The 21362-nt window shown below is 37.5% G+C and overlaps 1 protein-coding gene across 1 annotated transcript; it reads left to right on the plus strand.

Moving 5' to 3' along the window:
* The first annotated feature begins 18764 nt into the window (after positions 1-18764).
* Positions 18765-20982, plus strand: LOC138432583 (ubiquitin carboxyl-terminal hydrolase BAP1-like). Its single transcript, XM_069574338.1, is given in 3 exon segments — positions 18765-19962; positions 19964-20954; positions 20956-20982. Coding segments are annotated over 3 exon segments (2181 nt in total). The 5' UTR covers positions 18765-18799.
* Positions 20983-21362: the final 380 nt, after the last annotated feature.

Genomic DNA, 21362 nt, shown 5'->3' on the forward strand with positions numbered 1-21362 from the left:
ACATAAAAACTAGTCCACTAGAATATGAATTTGAAATTGTAGTTTTTAATGTTTGAGTCCACATTGATAATAAATAATATCAAGCTGTTTAATTACTTACAGAAATTGTAGCTATTTAAAATAGATGTTTCATGACAGTAATAATTACAACAGAACAAATACATTTTCAGATTATTTAATGTAGTCATTTATTTAGCAAATAAAAATAGATTATACGTATAGTAGATTGAAAGAGAGGTAGATTGAGATATAGTAGACTTTAGTTTTTTCCTTTTCAGTTTTAATTGCTAAGGCATGTCTGACTCTTGTGATGCCATGGACTGTAGTCTGTCAGGCTTCTCTGTCCATTGGATTTCCCAGGAGAGAACACTGAAGTGGGTGGCCATTTCCTTCAGCAGATCTTCCCGACCCAGGAATCAAATTTGGGTCTCCTGCACCTCAGGCGAATTCTTTACCGACTGAGCCACCAAGAAAGTCCATATTGGACTTTAAAAGTAGATTTATTCTAGACTTGGATACTAAAGACAATCTTTGACAGATTTATTTTAAGAGTATTTTCATATTGTAAAAATATGTTGATAAAGTTCCTAAACATTGGCATTTCAATGAGAGGAAACCATACATAGAGATTAATTTTGCCTGATTCTAAAAACATACAAATGAAATAATTCAATATGGAGGTGTTGCAAATATTTTCTTACCTTAAATTTTAAGTATTTGATTCTACTGTAAACAGTTTTTTTCTTTTAAAAAAATATATTTTCCATTTGTTCACTAATAGTACTAGAAAAACAATATATTTCTATGTATTGAATTTTAGCATTAATATTGCAATATTCACTTGATTCATTTTTGTAAATTACTTAAGATGTTATTAATACACACAAAATTTTTTCTATGAATAAATACACTTTAATTTTTTCCTTTCTGATCATTGCAACTTTTCTTTCTTTTTCTTTTATTACTTTAATGCCTGGGAAGTAGCAAAATGCTTAATAGAATGATATAAACAAAAATTCTTGCCTTCCTTCAGGTTCTAAAGAAAAGCATTCATATTTTCACTACTGTGGATGATCTAGCCCAATAGCTTCCACAGGTGTTTTTTTATTAAATTATAGAATTTTCCCCTGTTTCTTTCTATGAAAATTTTATTATAATACAGTGTTTAATTTTGACAAATGCTTCTCTTTTTTTTTTTGTAATTATTGAGATGATTACAGGTTTTCTCCTTTCAGGTGAATTATACTGTTGAATTTTAAAACGTTTTCTATTTTGTTTTACTAAACAAAACTTTGTTCTACATGTGTTATTATTTTTAAAATTATTGTTGGATTTGTTTTGTAAACTTATCACACTGAACATATGTCTTAATTTCTTTGGGCTGCTATAATAAACTACCATAGACTGTGTAGGTTAAGAACAATAGAAACATATTTCTTACAGCTCTGGAGGATAGAAGACTGACATCAACAGCCAGCTGTTGGGGTAAGGCCACTTTTATAAGGGCAATAATCCCATTCATGAAGGCTACACCTTCATGAACTAATTGCCCCTTAAAATGTCTACCTCTAACACCATCACCTTTACATTATAAAGTATAAATCTTGGCAATACAAAAGCATTCAGACCATGGGAATACAGAAAAGCACTTTAAAAAACAAATAAAACATTAAAATGAGAAGAATGCATATGTTGTGCAAAATGTATCATAAATAAATAAGAATGTGATCAATTTACCTTGAGACTCAGATGAAATATTATAAAGCAAGCAGTATAAAAAGAGGTTTTGAAACAACTTTGCCATAGTATATTTGGAAAAGCTGGTAAATAGAACAGCATGAACAGGTTCATAGCCAAAGCAGAAAGTAAAAGAATAATGAGATTAAACAAGTTTACCTGAATCAGAAAATTTTCTATATTGGAATTATGGATTTGGTGAGAAGGTTAAATAATGGGTAAGTTTTAAAGGTCGTTGAATCACTTACTGCAAAGTTTGAGTTCATCTTCTAGATAGCTGATACACATTTTTCAGCATTATAGTTCAATGATTAGTTAAAATTTTTAAGAATATTAACTGGCAATGAATAAAAAGAAACATTGGAGGAGAATAAGACCACAGAGGGAAGACACAGTTTGAAGACTATTGCAGCAATACCCAGGAAATCATGGAAATAAAGCATTATTTGCAAGATATATTGTAGTAGATTCAATAAGAAGTGGTAACTGAATATGGAAAAGGAGGGAGAGGCAAGTAGTAAGATTTCATCAAAATTTTGAAACCAGCTGATAAGGGAAATGGTAAAATCTATTTCAAACAGAAGTAAGATGGTAGAGAAATGGCTTATTCTTTGGGGGAAATAAACTGTTTAATTAAATGGTTAGGTGGAACCTAAAGTAATGATAAGACATCAGAAATAATTACCCACCAACCAATGGAAAAGATGTTGGGAAAGGGCCCATACATAGAGGTTAATGATCCTCATGAATTAAAGCTAAAAAAATTCCACAGATATTGGATCATCACTTCATGGGAAATAGATGGGGAAACAGTGGAAACAGTGTCAGACTTTATATTTTTGGGCTCCAAAATCACTGCAGATGGTGACTGCAGCCATGAAATTAAAAGACGCTTACTCCTTGGAAGAAAAGTTATGCCCAACCTAGATAGTATATTCAAAAGCAGAGACATTACTTTGCCAACTAAGGTCCGTGTAGTCAAGGCTATGGTTTTTCCTGTGGTCATGGACGTGAGTCTGAGTGAACTCCAGGAGATGGTGATGAACAGGGAGGCCTGGCCTGCTGTGATTCGTGGGGTCACAAAGAATCGGACACGACTGAACGACTGGACTGAACTGAACACTGATCAAATTGCAAATTTCACAATCAGTTGACTACCAGAAAATTAGCTTTGTAAAGTTCATTTAGAAAAATGCTATTTATAAGAGAAGACTTCAAGGCTTTTTTAAGCTCTATTTATGGGGTCTTTTTAGTGATAAAGGAAAATTTAGATAACAATTAAAAGTATATGCAATTAAAATTGAAAATTCACTTTCTGAACACCATGTCTTCTACCATTTCAATCAAATCATCATCAGGCCCAGAAACTGCAAATACAGGCTTTCAACAATGTATTGGTCCTATTTATTTCTCCTTCATACCACTTAGTATTATGTATTGCTTAGAGCCAATACTCAAATATTTTTCTTATATAGTATTTTTATGAGGAATAAAACAGAGAAAAGAGATGTTGTAACATAATGAATAATGTAAAATGAAGCTGAGACAATTACAGATCAAATAGGACAAAAAATATTCCTAGTTCACACTATACATACTAAAATACTTAAATAATATTGAAAATAAAAGAAGTAAAATTACTTTATAGTTATGAAGATTACTATGATATTGGTGTAATTAAAAGATTTGTATCACATTTAAATATGGTACAAAACATAAACATCCAGAAAAAAATTATAAATTTTGTTACACTGAAATATAAAAACTTCTTTAGTGCAAAAGATATATTAAGTACATTTTAAATCACACTACAAACCGGGAAGAGATATTTTCATTTCAAAACCCAAAGAAATATTGCTATCTATAATGTGTAATAATGCTGCTTTAATTCTTAAAATAACAACAACCAATATACATTAAACAATTCAAAAGAGAAAAATGTTAAAGCCTATCAATAACAAATTGACAGAAAAATAAGAACAAGAGACCCATAAAACTGTGCAAAGAGGCACCATTACGTTAGTAGTTAGAGAACTGCAAACCAAAGATCATTTTTCATTTTTGCATTTCTAAACCATCATAACGGCAAACATTATCATCTGATAGCACCAAGTTTTTCTAAGGATGTGGGGCAAACAGAATGGCTTGCATATTTGTTAGAAATATAAATTGTTATAGCCACATTTGAAATCAATTTCCATTCAACTTTGTATCTAAGAAATACTTCAGGATATGACTAATAGTTCACATGGCTGAGGCAGGTCATTGTTTAATATTCATAGCAGTGAAAATGTAGAAACAAATTAGTTAAGATAATTGATATATTTTCTTCAAATAATGAAATTCTCCATTACAAAACTAAATTTACATATATTCACATGAATAGAGGTAAAAATATATTATATAGGAAGAAAAAACAATTGACAAAAGTTCATGTATGGTGTGCAACCATTCAAATAAAAAGGAAAACAATATAAATTGTTATATGAATGCATAATTATGAGCTAATTAAAAAAAATTGGAATAATACACACAAACAGACTTCAGGAGAGTGATTATTACTGGGAGGGAGTCGGTGATATCTGCAATTATTTATTTCTGAAAACGAATAACATACCAATATTTTTCCTTCTCTGTGAATTACTTCATTTGGTATGACATTCTCTGGATTCTTCCATGTTGCTGCTAATGGCCTTATTTCGTTCTTTTTAATGGCTGAGTAATATTCACTGTGTGTGTGTGTGTGTGTGTGTGTGTGTGTGTGTGTATACTACATCATCTTTATCCATTCCTCTGTCGATGGACATTTAGGTCGTTTCCATGACTTGGCCATTGTAAACAGTGCTGCAATGAACAGTGGGGTTCACATAACCTTTCTTTTCTTTTAATTTAAATTTTTATTTTTACTTTATTTTACTTTACAATACTGTATTGGTTTTGCCATACATTGACATGAATCCACCACGGGTGTACATGCATTACCAAACATGAACCCCCCTCCCACCTCCCTCCCCATAACATCTCTCTGGGTCATCCCTGTGCACCAGCCCCAAGCATCCTGTATCCTGCATCGGACATAGACTGGTGATTCGTTTCTTACATGATAGTATACATGTTTCAATGCCATTCTCCCATATCATCCCACCCTCTCCCTCTCCCTCTCCCGCAGACTCCAAAAGTCCACTCTACACATCTGTGTCTCTTTTGCTGTCTCGCATACAGGGTCATCATTGCCATCTTTCTAAATTCCATATATATGTGTTAGTATACTGTATTGGTGTTTTTCTTTCTGGCTTACTTCACTCTGTATAATCAGCTCCAGTTTCATCCATCTCATTAGAACTACATAGAAAACCCTAAAGACTCCATGAGAGAATTACTAGAGCCAATCAATGAATATAGTAAAGTTGCAGGATATAAAATCAACACAGAGAAATCCCTTGCATTCCTATACACGAATAATGAGAAAGTAGAAAAAGAAATTAAGGAAACAATTCCATTCACCATTGCAACGAAAAGAATAAAATACTTAGGAATATATCTACCTAAAGAAACTAAAGACCTATATACAGAAAACTATAAAACACTGATGAAAGAAATCAAAGAGGACACTAATAGATGGAGAAATACACCATGTTCATGGATTGGAAAAATCAATATAGTGAAAATGAGTACACTACCCAAAGAAATCTACAAATTCAATGCAATCACTGTCAAGCTACCAACCATATTTTCCACAGAACTAGAACAAATAATTTCAAGATTTGCATGGAAATACAAAAAAACTCGAATAGCCAAAGCAATCTTGAGAAAGAAGAATGGAACTGGAGGCATCAACTTGCCTGACTTCAGGCTCTACTACAAAGCTGCAGTCATCAGAACAGTATGGTACTGGCACAAAGACAGAAATATAGATCAATGGAACAAAATAGAAACCCCAGAGATAAATCCACACACATATGGACACCTTATTTTTGACAAAGGAGGCAAGAATATACAATGGAGTAAAGACAATCTCTTTAACAAGTGGTGCTGGGAAAACTGGTCAACCACTTGTAAAAGAATGAAACTAGATCACTTTCTAACACCACACACAAAAATAAACTCAAAATGGATTAAAGATCTAAATGTAAGACCCGAAACTATAAAACTCACATAACCTTTCAAGCCATGTTTTTCTCTGGATATATGCCCAGGAGTGGGATTGTGGTGTCATATTGTACTTCTAAATTCAGTTTTTTAAGTGACTGTGTTCTCCGTAGTGGTTGTACCAGTTTACATTTCCACCAACAGTGCAGGAGGGTTCCCTTCTCTCCACACCCTCTCCAGCCTTTGTTGTTTGTAGATTCTTTAATGATAACCATATCATATGACATCTCTAATATGTTGAATCTAAAGAGAAATGACACTAATGAACTTACAAAACAGAAAGGGACCACAGAAAATGAACTCATGGTTCCTGGGTGAAGGGATATTTAAGGACTTTGGGAAGGTCATGTACACGCTGCTATATTTAAAACTGACAACCAACAGGACCTACTGTATTGCATATGGAACTCTGCTCAATGCTTATGTACCAGCCTGGATGGGAGAGGGTTTGGTGGAGAGAAGATACATGTATGTGTATGACTGAATCCCTTCACTACTCACCTGAAACTATCACCACATTGTTAATTGGCTCTACCCCAATACAAAATGTTTTTGGTGTTAAAAAAAAAAGAAAGAACAAAAGGAAAATAAAACATAAAGAACAGAGCAGAGAGCTAAATCTATGTTTAGTTTGCTTATTCTCAATAATGAATACCTAGGTATCTGTATCTTTTGTTTTAATAAACATAATATTTCAAAATTAAAATTAATCATTTACAAATAAATAGTAAAGGTAAACAGTATCTTTATCTTAGCATTTAAGTGAGTTGGATCTAAACATCTGTTTCCTGAAAAGGTTGTTATCAGAAAGCCCAATTCTCTGCAGATACAAAGCATGACTTCAGTTTTCACTATGCATGAGAGAAATGTCCCTGATTAAAACTAATAAAGTCTCCTGAAGAACAACTACATATAAAGTTTCTTTTGACTTGTCTTTAGTCCAATTAGAATGGGCTGTATTAAAATTTAAGTATGGCTCCTAAGCCATACACATACCATTAAATTTTCAGGAATAATGAAGTCAAACAATTTTATTCCTCTTTAATAATGCATTCCTATATTTGCTCTTAAGGTAAGGTTAGCATTTATCTATTGATCATGATGCATTATCTACACAGTGGAAACTACTAAGCAGTTTTCATCTCCTGTGATATTTCTAAATAATTCAGAAACTAATTTCTGTTTTCTTTTTCTCATTAAAGTTTGTCTCTTTTAAATATAGAAAATTTCAGTGATCTATGGCTTAGTTTGTTTCTATTTTGCCCAGTTGTCACAGGCACATAAAGTAGCCAGATAGAATTTGAAGACAAACTTATCCCCTATAGCTTCCTTTTCTTCTGCATTAGCACCTTTCCTCTCCAAGTAGTTAAGAACAAAACAACACAAAATAATAAAGAATACACTCTTTCAGCCTTGTCTCTCCACGTAAATGCTATAGTCTCCTGCATGATATTCATAGACAGATATTTTTAAATATCTAAATTTTCTTGCTTCCCATTAACTCTTAAATATTAGAAACATTTCACTATAAATCCACTAAAACTTATCTTGTTAATAACTACAAGTCTTTCAATATTTATCATATTTTATGTCTACCTGGAAGGTGGTAATATGGACCATTTTCATTTCTCCATAAAAATAATACTTGAGAATGAGTTATGCTTTCAAAAAGTAGAGGTAAAGTACACACTAAGAAGTAAAAATTTATAGGTTCATGAACAATTGAAAAAACACTGAGTTTTCTACCTTGTTAATTCCATATTTCACAATTCATACCTAAACATTACATTTGCTGTTGAGTTTTGGTTTTTCTTGAAGTCATTCTTTAAATACAGTTGACCTTTGAATAACACCACTTAAACTGGGTGGGTCGACTTATGCATGGGTTTTTTTCACTAGGTACTCACCACCATGCTATATGAGCAGCATTTGCTTGAATCTGAACAGGTGCAGTATCTTGGTATGGGGAGTTGACTCTAAAGTTATAGCAGATATTTGACTGCAGGGTTAGAGTTCATAATGCCCTTATTGTTCTAGGGTTCAGTTCAGTTCAGTTCAGTCACTCAGTCGTGTCTGACTCTTTGTGACCCCGTGAGTCGCACCATGCCAGGCCTCCCGGTCCATCACCATCTCCTGGAATTCACTCAGATTCACGACCATCAAGTCTGTGATGCCATCCAGCCATCTCATCCTCTGTCGTCCCCTTCTCCTGCTGCCCCCAATCCCTCCCAGCATCAGAGTCTTTTCCAATGAGTCAACTCTTCTCATGAGGTGGCCAAAGTACTGGAGTTTCAGCTTTAGCCTCATTCCTTCCAAAGAAATCCCAGGGTTGATCTCCTTCAGAATGGACTGGTTGGATCTCCTTGCAGTGCAAGGGACTCTCAAGAGTCTTCTCCAACACCACAGTTCAAAAGCATCAATTCTTCAGTGCTCAGCCTTCTTCACAGTCCAACTCTCACATCCATACGTGACAACAGGAAAAACCATAGCCTTGACTAGATGGACCTTAGTCGGCAAAGCAATGTCTCTGCTTTTGAATATACTATCTAGGTTGGTCATAACTTTTCTTCCAAGGAGTAAGCGTCTTTTAATTTCATGGTTGCAGTCACCATCTGCAGTGATTTTGGAGCCCCCCCAAAATAAAGTCTGACACTGTTTCTACTGTTTCCCCATCTATTTCCAATGCAGTGATGGGACAAGATGCCATGATCTTAGTTTTCTGAATGTTGAGCTTTAAGCCAACTTCTTCGCTCTCCTCTTTCACTTTCATCAAGAGGCTTTTTAGCTCCTCTTCACTTTCTGCCATAAGGGTGGTGTCATCTGCATATCTGAGGTTATTGATATATCTCCCAGCAATCTTGATTCCAGCTTGTGTTTCTTTCAGTCCAACGTTTCTCATGATGTACTCTGCACAGAAGTTAAATAAGCAGGGTGACAATATACAGCCTTGACGTAGTCCTTTTCCCTTTTGGAACCAGGCTGTTGTTTCATGTCCAGTTCTAACTGTTGCTTCCTGACCTGCATACAGATTTCTCAAGAGCCAGGTTAGGTGTTCTGGTATTCCCATCTCTCTCAGAAGTTTGCACAGTTTATTTTGATCCACACAGTCAAAGGCTTTGGTATAGTCAATAAAGCAGAAATAGATGTTTTTCTGGAACTCTCTTGCTTTTTCTATGATCCAGCAGATATTGGCAATTTGATCTCTGGTTCCTCTGCCTTTTCTAAAACCAGCTTGACCTACATCTCACCTTATTATTATTTATCAGAGCTTATATGATTGGATTTACCATTGACTAAGCAATGTGATTTTTGTAAAGTAACAACATCTCAATGCTCCACTTTCCACAACTATAATATGAGGTTATTAGTGGTACCTATTCATTGTGTTGTTGCAATAATTAAGCTACTTAATATCTGCAAAATAATTTGTGGCAGTTAAAACCATGTATAGGAAAACTGACCAATAGAATAGAGTTCAGCAACAAATTCATACATGTATTATCAACTGACTTATTGCAAATATGGGAGCAATGTCATAAGCAGAAGCCTTGATCTTTTCAAAAAATGACTGGGCTGGTTAGATTACTATCTGGGTAGAATATAGCTTGATCCATACACATCTCACATGATAAACATGAAACAAGTTTAAAATTATTGGTCTAAATGTTAAAGAGAAAGCAATAATGCATTTAAAAGAACACACAGGAGGATATCTTTACATCTTTGGAGTAGACAAAGTTCTCTTACACACACACACATGCACAGAGTAAAACCAAAAACAAAACAAAACAACAAAGCAGTGAAATCAGGTATATTAAGATTCAGAAATTAGGTCACCAAAAGTAGCCCATATGTGAATGAAAACACAGCCCACAGAGTGGGGAAAGATGCCCACAATACCTATATTAAACAAAAAAAGCATATGAAAAAAGGCTTTTTTCACGCATGCGTGATCAGTTGCTTCAGTTGTGTTGGACTGTTTGCGACCCTATGGACTGTAGCCCACTAGGCTCCTCTGTTCATGGGATTCTACAGGCAAGAATACTGGAATGGGTTGCATGCCTTTCTCCAGGGAATCTTCCCAACCCAGGGACTGAACCCACCTCTCTGTGTCTCCCTCTTGCACCACTTGATAACTGCATTGGAAAAAATGATAAAAAACAGACATACATTTTATAAAGATGATGACCAGGTGAAAACAAGTAAAGTCAGTTTACACTGTTGAATGGTAATGTTTTACCTTCGTGAGGGTGGAGGTAGAGTTAGGTGGCAACAGAAAGGGAGGACAAGGGATGTTTGTCCAGTATGTCTGTATCCTGATTACATGAATGCTTTCAGTTTGCAAAAAAATAATCAAGCTTTAGACTAATGTTAGGTGCATATATATATATGCATATATGTATATATATATATATACACACACACAAATGTATATGTATACGCATTTTATGTATGCATTTGTGCTTAGTTGTGTCTCACTCTTTGCTACCCCATGGACTGTAGCCCACAAAGCTACTCTGTCTCTTGAATTTCCCAGGAAAGAATATTTGAGCAGGTTGCCATTTCCTTCTCCAGGGGATCTTCCTGACCCAGGGATTGAATCTGAGTCTTGTGCATTGGCAGGCAGATTCTTTACCACTGAGCAACCTGGGAAGCCAAGATGTGTACATATAGAATACATATATGTGTATATACATGCAATATTTTATATATAAAGTATTTAGCCTGGCAGATAAACATTGTAAATACTATGCAAATATTAACATTATTATTATTACTATTATTATTTAAGAAGTAACAATATTTTATTGTATTTTACTATGAACATGACAGACCACTTTTCTGTTTGTTTAGAAAGTGATTTTTAGAAGTAACTCTTGTTCAGGGTAATACTCTCCTGTTCCTTATAGTGCAGAATTTTTATAGACCTCATGTTGATTTTTTTCCTGTTTGCTCATCCTTGAACAAAGGAACATCTGCTATGCTGGGCTCAAGCCAACAGCAGGGTATACCAACTGCTCTTGACCCCTACTTACTGTCCACATGAACGCTTGTAGACTCTCCTACATGGATGTAAAAGAGGGAGCAGGTTGATACAGCTTCTAATATAATTTTGGGGGTTTAGTGGAGATTCATATAGTGCCTTTCTATCAAACTGTGGGTATCTTTTCCTGCTCTGCTGCCCTATTGTCTGAAGCACAAGGAAAAGGATATATGTTCTATATCAAAAGCTTTCTAAAATTTGCTCCTCTGAGGCAGGTTGAAGGGTTAATTCAAAAGAGGGTTTTAAAATTTGTATTGTATAGATGGGAAATTTTGTTTATGATTTCATTTGAAATTTGAATTTTTATTTCTAAACAAAAGAATATAGTTATTTCTAAAAATGGCTTCAAAAGGACTACTCTATAGCTAATATAAAATCTCTTTAATCAATTCCATTGCATGAAACCCTGTAACAACTTCCCCTACCTGCTCCAAATACATCCAAACACACCCATTGTTCAAACTACATTCCAATCACTTAGAAACCACCAATTGGGCACATGAGCATGTTTCCAAATTTATAGTTCTTTATTTCCATATATCTAGTAAGCTATGGCCTTGAATCAGGTAAATCAGGGGAAGTAATCCTGCAGCTGATGGGCAAAAGTTGCCTGGTCAACTCAGAATAATCGCATAGCATTATGCTGGTAGCCAGTTTGCTTTCTTGTTGGTGCAGAAATCCAAACTAGGAAGAAGAGATAGGAAAAAGATGGAGGATGAGGAGAAGATGAAAAAGAGGACAGAGGGAAGAGGAATTATAACTGTATTTGTCGTAATTATTCAGTGTCGCTAATATGTATTATGTGTCTGGCAGTAAGTTGAGTACCTTATATGCATTATCTCAGTTATTTTTACACATTCCTGTGAGATAAGTATGCTAATCTCCATTTTACATAGAAGGGAAATGAGCATTAGAACCAATAAGTAATTTGCTCAAGAACACACACCAAGAAAGTAGAAAATCGAGGGAGTCTTCATTCAAACACTTATCTTTTGGTGTCTGGTTGTGATCATTTTAACAGAAAGTTATAAAAGTACATAACAGATGTGCTGGCTTTACGGTATTCTGATCAAATAAGGTAATATTGGAGTTAATATTAACATAGTTTGAAGACAGTCACTAAACATTAAGCCAATGCTATTATACATTAATATGTGTATGATATAAATGACATGTAGCTAGTATTGTTGCTAAAATTAATAATAATTTTCTATTTATTCACTCTCATTTTTTGGAATATGAAAACAAAAATTCAAAACTAAACATTCAACCTCTACTGACACTGCAAATATCATACATAGGAAAGTATTTTTTTTTAATGTAGGGAAAAAATGAATGTGCTATGTGAAGGACTATTTCTTATTCATTTTTTTATTTTTAGCACCCAGAATAAGATTTGACCCATAAGGTTACTTAATAAGTATTTGTTGAAAAAATGAACCATTTTTATAATTTAGAGTTTATGAAGTACTCATACACATTGTATCAAATAATCCTCCACACAAACCCTATGAAGCATGTTCTGAATTATCTCACCAGTTCAGTTCCTTTTGCTCAACCATTTGAATTCTGCTGTCCACAGAACAAGTCATTTCTTAAATAGATAATAAAAGATACGAGCAAGTTGCCATGCATTTTGTAAAGTACTTTAGATCTTTAGATAATTCTACCCATAATGAACTCAACCAAGTTTAAATGTATATGTAAATACAATATGATCCTTTTCTACGGTTATCAACTTCCCTTTTCGAATCTGTTTTTCCTTCTATGTTATCTAATCAATCAGTAGGAATGATGCTGTTTGCGAAACTGCAACATAAAAGTCCTGCATTAGTCATATCTAGACATGTAGGCTGAAGTTTTCTTTATATGCTACTTTTTAAATTTCTGATTTGATTGCCTAGTCATGTCAAATTTACAGCTGAAACAGCTCTACTACCTGTCACAGCACTCCATTGTCAGAATCATCCAGTGAGATCAGGTTTTTGTTAGCCTATGCCTTCCTAGCTCAGCTTAGAAAAATTTCTCACTCTCTTCAACTCTATTAACACAAAAGAGACTAATTGCATCACTCATAAATCTTCAACATCATCATGGCCAGAGAAGACAACCTAGACTTCTTTCCTTGACTCTGAAGGCCCTTCACAGTCTGATCCAACCAGCTTTAATCTCATTTCTGTTCGCCATGCACTTTCTCCTCTGGTCAAATCTAATTTCCTTCACCACATGCCATACTGTCTCTCAGATGTGAGATTTTTGATACATCTCATCTTCCTACCTGGAGCATTCTTCTAGATATTCACATTTTCACAAGCTTATTATGTTTTATGGAATAGTCCAATTTTCATCTAGTCCAATGTCATGTTTTACTCCTCTGAATGTTCAGAACTTTTTATTTGATCTTTTTAAAATTTTAAATAACACTTAAAACATGGCATAAGGGATGTTTACATATGTCTCGCTCCAAAGGCTGAATCAACATCCATTAAAACTGTGTATGGTCTCCTCCTCTTCTTAAACAAGTGTAGGTACCCAGTGTCTTAAAATGCTATGTGCTTGAATAGTTACTGTGAAGTCTGACATGCAACTATAATCTTAAATTTAAATCCTCATGATAGACTGTAGGATACTTGAATATAATAAATCAAAATTCTTTCCCTTCCTTTTTTTACATTTTCTTAAATAACAAGATAACTATTTAGTAATTTATCTTTAAATTTTTCTCACATTCTAGCATTTGCCCCTATCAGTCCCAGAAAAAGAATATTTAGTCTCTGAAATTTTCCTCTTTCGCCAATCTGATCAAAAAGCAATGATAATTTCAGCAAATTTGGATCTGTAATATTTTTTCTGCAATGTTTTCCTTCCATAAAATATCAGTGTGGCTTTTAAAAGAGGAAAACCTCAAAAATTTCTAAGAGAAAAATAGCATAAAGATGGTGTTTCATGTGTGTCTATAAAGTTTTGCCTATGGCTCTAGAAAAGTTACTATGGTTTCTCTACTATGAAAATTGTGATCCTAAGGGATTATGCCCATTAAATATTTGTAAATCCCCTATAAATATCATTATAAGACACCAAGTAAATTTGTTGAACTGTTTGAATTACAAATCAACAGTGAGGGGAAATCATTCTGAAATGTGCAGTTTGTGAATTCACTATTTGGGACACTAAATGAGGCTGATGATGTTAAGACTGTTCTTTGCCATTAGTCCTTCATGTTCCCCTCTTTAGCCTGTGCAGGTTGAAAGCTTGGACATCCTCACAGGTCTCAAGAGTGAATCCTGGCAATGCTACAGCTGCATCCATCTCAATTTTGGTTTGGCAACCATCAGACTTCAGTATCTTCTATAGTTCTAGGGCCAGCAGTTCTGGACCTCTCTGTGGAATGTGGATTGGTGGTTGTTCTTTCACATTTTAGTGGTTATTATGGCCATATTATCTGAAGACACATTTCAAAACCAAGCATTATGTCAAAGATATCTCCATAGGAACTACAAGCCTTCAAAATATGACTTTGTTAATTCTTCAAGTGCAGCAAGAGCCAGCAAATGAGCTCTTTTTAAAGTTTTCAAAGAGAAGTTAGGGGGAAAAGTCCATAATGGTTTTAATGGAAAATGATAATTTGACAGAAGATTGTTTAGTATGAGGATATGATCTACTTAAATACATATTTTTAAGCCTTTCCTCCAGGTTTGCCATGATAACATGCTACTTTGCTCCATAGATGTGCACTTTTCCAATACGACTTTCTTTACTCTTCATTTTTTATATACTGTGAGTTAATCAAATCTATAAGTATTGTAAGTCTTAATGTTAATGAATTTAAAGTTATTTCTAGAATATGTCTTCATTGATCTCTTCATTCAATTGGTCAGCAAATGTGATTCAAGCCCTTTTTATTTATTACTTTCTAGTTTGTCTCTCTGCCTCTAGTCTTGAAAGTATAAAAGTATTAGTCACTCAGTTGTGTCTGACTCTTTACAATCTCATGGACTGTAGCCTGCTAGGCTCCTCTATCTATGGGATACTCCAGGCAGGAATATTAGAGTGGATAGCCATTCCCTTCTCCAGGGGCTCTTCCCAACTCAGGGATCAAACTTGGGTCTACTGCTGCCTCTAGTCTTAGACACCCAAAATTTCTTCTGCAGTGATATCTCAAGGCAAAACTGATAAGGAATTACATATTTTAAATAATTCAATGCCTACTTGCTCTTTCCAAGATAAAATCTAAGATTTTCACCAGCTAGAGCTAGGTCCTTTATGACCTAATACTTATTCATTTTCCCTTCTAATTCTAACATCTTCTCCAAATGCACACCTACTCTAACAAAGCACTCTCAGTTTGTAGGAGGCTCCATTCCACTTTTTTCCCTGATTCTATGATAGGATTTCACTCTGCTTACCATAGGTATTCCTGTCCCATTTTCTTCTATACTTGGATAACCTCTTACTGAATTGTCATGATTCTTATCATATGTTACCTCCAAGAGGTATTCCCTGACCCACTGAGGTATTCAATAGACAGATAAGTTAGATTTGCACTTTTATTTACCTAATGCAGTTTTGTTTAGGACAGCAGTATGCAACCTTTTTGGAACCAAGGACCAGTTTCATGGAAGACAATTTTTTCCCAGGCTTGTGGGGGTTAGGGATAGTTTCAGGATGATTCAAGAGCATTACATTTCCTGTGCATTTCATTTCTATTATTATTACATCAACTCCTCCTCCAATCATCAGGCATTAGATATCAGAGGTTGGGAACCCATGGCTTAGGGGGTTTGGCTGTATCTAATCATTGGCATCAAATTTACTTTTTTCTACATCTTCAAATCCATTGAAATCACTAGGATGAGAGTTTGCTTTTTGCTCTCTTAAGATTTGTCTGAGTTACACTTGTGAAAATACTTTGAAGATCTACTGATTCTATGCAAACATAAGTCAACAGGTATCAACTTCATTGTTATTAGTATCAACATCATCATTGTCATTATCAACATCATCACCACCACCACTATCACCATCAAATATCAGTATGCAGTCATAAAAAGGTCAGTTGACCTAGACTGGCCCTTTGTTGCTTGATGAGTTAAATGGAGGCAATACTAATTGGATTAGGAAGATTTTAGTATACCCTGGCACTGGTCTAATCAGTATACATGAATTAATTCTCACATTAATGCTATTAAGTTGGTAATATTTTCTCCACTTTATAGATGAAGTATAGAGAGGTTAAGTAACTTGCTAAATGTCAAAAAAAAAAAATGAGTAAATATGAGCCAAGATAGAAGCAAGAGGTCTCTTTAATATTATATCATTTCGACTTTTGAAATTATCTCTTTCTATAAGGAGAACATGTTGAGAATATATTCTGAAATCATAAAACACACACAAAAGAAATAATATTAATAAGAAATACATTATTAAAAGAAAAAAACTATATTATTTTCTAAAATTATCCTAAAAGTAAGCAGAATAAGCTGATGAGGTATTTGTTAATTCTTACAAGTTAGAACTATTTTTTTCACTGGTGGCTCAATCAGTAAAGAATCCATCTGCAATGCAGGAGATCCTAGTTCGATCCCTTGATCGAGAAGATCCCCAGGAGAAAGAAATGGCAACACACTCCAGTATTCTGGCCTGGAAAAATCTCACTGATGGAGAAGCCTGGTGTGCTACAGTCCATGAGGTAGGAAGAGTCAGACATGACTTAGTGACTAAACCACCACCACAAGTTAGAAGTGGAAATAACCTACTCTATTAGCCTTTGTTATGGGGCTTCTCTATCTTTGCAGTAAAGAATCCACTTGCCAATGTAGGAGATGCAAGTTCGGTTCCTGGGTTGGGAAGATCTCCTAGAGGAGGAAATGGCAAGCCACTCCAGTATTCTTGCCTGGGAAATCTCCTGGACAGAAGAGGCTGGCAGGCTACAGTCCACGGGGTCAGAAAGAGTTGGACAAACTTAGCGACTAAACAACAACAACATTACCCTTTGTTATACCTGAAATACTTAGAAACATCTTTTTTGTTACACCTCATAATTTATATGTGAGAATTTTGTTAATAAACTATATTTGTTTTTTTCTCTCAAAATAGAATTTTGGTCATCTAAGACAGTTCAGTGGAGATATTCAGAGATATAACTTCAATGATCTTTTACAGGGTTTCATGTTTTGAGTGCAGAATTGGGCTAAATTGTTTCTACTCTCTCTTATGAATATAATATACTATGATTCTGCCACACTTCACTGCCTGCTTAAAGGACCTTTCTAAGAGAGCATCCCCCGGGCTTAAATGAGTACATGCTGTCAACAAGTTGCCTGTGATAGCACCCCAAAACCAGCTCCTAACCCCCACATCCATATTAACGTAGACTCAGGTCCTAAAGACTACCAGCATCCAATTTCAAAACCCACCAACTAGAAATTTATTCTGATGAAAAACTTATTCACTGAAAAGCCCTTTGAGATTTGCAGATCTCACTGGTAAATCATCTGATGTTATGCAAGGCAAAGCTTGCCAGGAAAGTACAGGACCTAAAATTAATTAGTGATTACACCTATGTTAGGAGCATAGCTTTCTTCCCAGACCTAATAATACACTTAAAAGAGAAGAACAGAAAGAGAGAGAAAAGGAGGAAGAGAGAGCTTAACTTTAAAGCTTTGATTAACTTTAAAACTTCAGTGTAGCAAACTAGCCAACCTGGAAATTTTGCATTCTCTTTGCAATTCGATCACCTTAAAAGTGCTGAGGGCTAGATTTCTTAAAACTATTTTAGACACATCTGTCTGAGTCAGACTTAGTGGGTATTTGAGATCCATCGATCATGTACAATAAAACTTCCTTTTACTTTTTAATTTCTGGAAGGCTTTCATATTTAGTGTCAAATCAGCAAAGTTGTTCTCTCAGGTTCCTAGACAAGCAGGTTACTCAGAAATGCAGATGAAGTAATTGGACATACCCTAATGTAGCCGTGATAGTTTGGCTACTTGCAACTATCCTGCCCTGAAAATGTTAGAGCAGGTTCCTGATGCTGAGCCATTCTGCAATGGTAGTGTGATGATGGCAGTCATGTGCAGTGGTAGCTTGGAGAAGTATTGAATGGAACGCTAATAGCCATAGTATGTATTTTTTCTGGTTTCACTAAGATATTTATATTGTGATGTGTGGTTCTTGGATTCAAACTTGAAACTGTAGGCTTCCATTCACTGTCATGACTGCCTCAGTCTCAGAAAGGTTTTTAATATTCATTTTGTTATTTATCATCTTATTTTGTTACAAATAAATATGTACATCTCCTGTACACACCAGCAATTCATGCTTACATAATTCTCCTCCTTTTCATTCCCTCAATATTTTCAACCTCAAGAAACAAACAGAAGCACAGGAAAGGTATTCTATCAGCACTTGAAATGTAGCTCATCATCATCATGGACAACTGTCCCTGATCAATTTTCAATAGAAGAGTGACATAAAGTTTTATGGTAAACAATGGCAATACTCATTGAATCAATCACTTGCAATTTTTCTCTTTACAATGTTTCTGTCAAAAAAATGTTGCAGAGCAATACTATATGGATATAGACCTAAGATGAATTTGTGACAAAAAAGAAAGTTTAAAAGTGTTAAAAAGCAATGTTCTCATTGCCAGAATTTTGATATTCTGGAATTAAAAGCCTAAACATAAAATAGAATGTCATATTTCAAGATGCCTCTTCATCTGCACTGTTTGTATCCTGTGTGTTTGTTTATTGAAAACATAGCATATTTTAAAAGCATAAAAGGGGGGCAGAGGGGGCCCCCGTCAGGGAGGCGGCGGGTGGGTCAAGAGGGCCTGGACATGGCGCTGAGGGCCCGCCCCGCGGGAAGATGAAAAAAGGCTGGCTGGAGCTGGAGAGCAACCCTGGCCTCTTCACCCTCCTCGTGGAAGATTTCAGTGTCAAAGGGGTGCAGGTGGAGGAGATTTATGACCTTCAGAGCAAATGCCAGGGCCCCGTGTATGGATTCATCTTCCTGTTCAAATGGATCGAAGAGCGCCAATCCTGTCACAAGGTCTCTACCTTGGTGGATGATACATCTGTGATTGATGATGATATTGTGAATAACATGTTCTTTGCCCACCAGCTGATCCCCAACTCTTGTGCCACCCATGCCCTGCTGACCGTGCTCCTGAACTTCAGCAATGTGGACCTGGGGCCCACCCTGAGTCGCATGAAGGACTTCACCAAAGGCTTCAGCCCTGAGAGCAAAGGATATGCAATTGGCAATGCTCCGGAGTTGGCCAAGGCACATAATAGCCATGCCAGGCCTGAGCCACACCACCTCCCTGAGAAGCAGAATGGCCTTATTGTTGTGTGGACCATGGAAGCCTTCCACTTTGTCAGCTATGTGCCTATCACAGGCTGGCTTTTTGAGCTGGATGGGCTGAAGGTCTACCCCACTGACCATGGGCCCTGGGGGGAGGATGAGGAGTGGACGGACAAAGCCTGGCGGGTCATCATGGAGCGTATTCGCCTCGCCACTGCAGGGGAGCCCTACAATGACATTCGCTTCAATCTGATGGCAGTGGTGCCTAACTGCAGAATCAAGTATGAGGCCAGGCTACATGTGTTGAAGGTGAACCATCAGACCATACTGGAGGCATTGCAGCAGCTGATCAGGGTAACACAGCCAGAGCTGATTCAGACCCACAAGTCTCAAGAGTCACAGCTGCCTGAAGAGTCCAAACCCGCCAGCAGCAAGTCCCCTCTGGTGCTGGAAACAAGCAGGGCTCCGGTGGCCTCTGAGAGCACCCACACAGATGGTGTGGAGGAGGTGGCTGATTCGTGCCCACAAGCCCTGACCCACAACCCTCCTAGCAAACCCAAGCTGGTGGTGAAGCCTCCAGGGAGCAACATCAATGGGGTTCCCCCCAAGCCCACTCCTATTGTCCAGCAGCTGCCAGCCTTTCTGGACAATTACAACTATGCCAAGTCCCCCATGCAGGAGGAGGAAGACCTGGCAGAGGGTGTGAGCTGCAGCAGAGTTCTGGTGTGCGCCACAGCAGTACTCAGACGATGAGGATGATTACGAGGATGAGGAGGAGGACGACGCGCAGAGCACCAGCTCTGCCATCAGGTATAAGCGAAAGGGCCCGGGGAAACCAGGGCCTTTGAGCAGCTCTGGGGATGGGCAGCAGTCAGTGCTACAGCCCAACACCATCAACGTCTTGGCCGAGAAGCTCAAAGAGTCCCAGAAGGACCTTTCCATTCCTCTGTCCATCAAGACGAGCAGCGGGGCCGGGGGTCCAGCTGTGGCAGTCCCCACGCACTCGCAGCCCTCGCCCACCCCCAGCAACGAGAGCACGGACACAGCCTCTGAGATCGGCAGCGCTTTCAATTCACCACTCTGCCCGCCTATCCGCTCAGCCAACCACACGTGGCCCTCTAGTCCCGTCACCTCCCGCATCTCCAAGGTGCTTTTTGCAGAGGACGACAGCCTGCTGCTTGTTGACTGCATACGCTACAATCGTGCTGTACGCGACCTGGGTCCTGTCATCAGCACGGGCCTCCTGCACCTGGCTGAGGATGGTGTGCTGAGTCCCCTGGCACTGACAGAGAGTGGGAAGGGTTCCTCCCCTTCCATCAGACCAAGCCAAAGCAGCCAGGGGTCTGGCAGCCCAGAGAAGGAGGTGGTGGAGGCTGTGGACAGTAGAGAGAAGCCGGGGCTGGTCAGGCCTAGTGAGCCCTTGAATGGGAAGAAGTATTCACCCAAGGGAGTGCTGGCGCTGCTGAAGTGTGTGGAGGCTGAGATTGCAAATTATGAGGCCTGTCTCAAGGAAGAAGTGAAGAGGAAGAAGTTCAAGATTGACGACCAGAGAAGGACCCACAACTACGGTGAGTTCATCTGCACCTTCATCTCCATGCTGGCTCAGGAAGGGATGCTGGCCAACCTGGTGGAGCAGAACATCTCAGTGCGGCGGCGCCAGGGGGTCAGCATTGGCCGGCTACACAAACAGCGGAAGCCAGACCGGCGGAAACACTCCTGGTCCCTATAAGGCCAAGCGCCAGTGAGGAAAGCTGGCCAGACCCTGCATTCACTCTTGCTGCCTGGCCCTCACCAGGGACCTTCCCTGCCCCGTCCACCTCTTCCCAGTATTACCGGATAGTTCCAGTTGGAGAGCCCAGACCCTGGGAATGGGAGCCAAGCTGGGATCCTCGGCCTCATGTCCCTAGGCCTGGCAGGGCAGGCTGGCCCCATCGTGCTCTGGAGGCAGCAGCTAGAGCTGAGGCCCAGTGAGGTGCTGCAGCTTCCTCCACAGCCAGCTGTGGAGCGGCAGGACCTGGCCTTTCTGCCTGGGCAGCAGAATATATATTTTACCTACAGAGACGTCTATTTTTCTGGGCTCTGGCCTATCTTGCCACCACTGTGTTGATATAGTCAGCTTCCTGAT

This window comes from Ovis canadensis, chromosome 1, assembly GCF_042477335.2.
Source record: "Ovis canadensis isolate MfBH-ARS-UI-01 breed Bighorn chromosome 1, ARS-UI_OviCan_v2, whole genome shotgun sequence".
Lineage (NCBI taxonomy): Eukaryota > Metazoa > Chordata > Mammalia > Artiodactyla > Bovidae > Ovis > Ovis canadensis.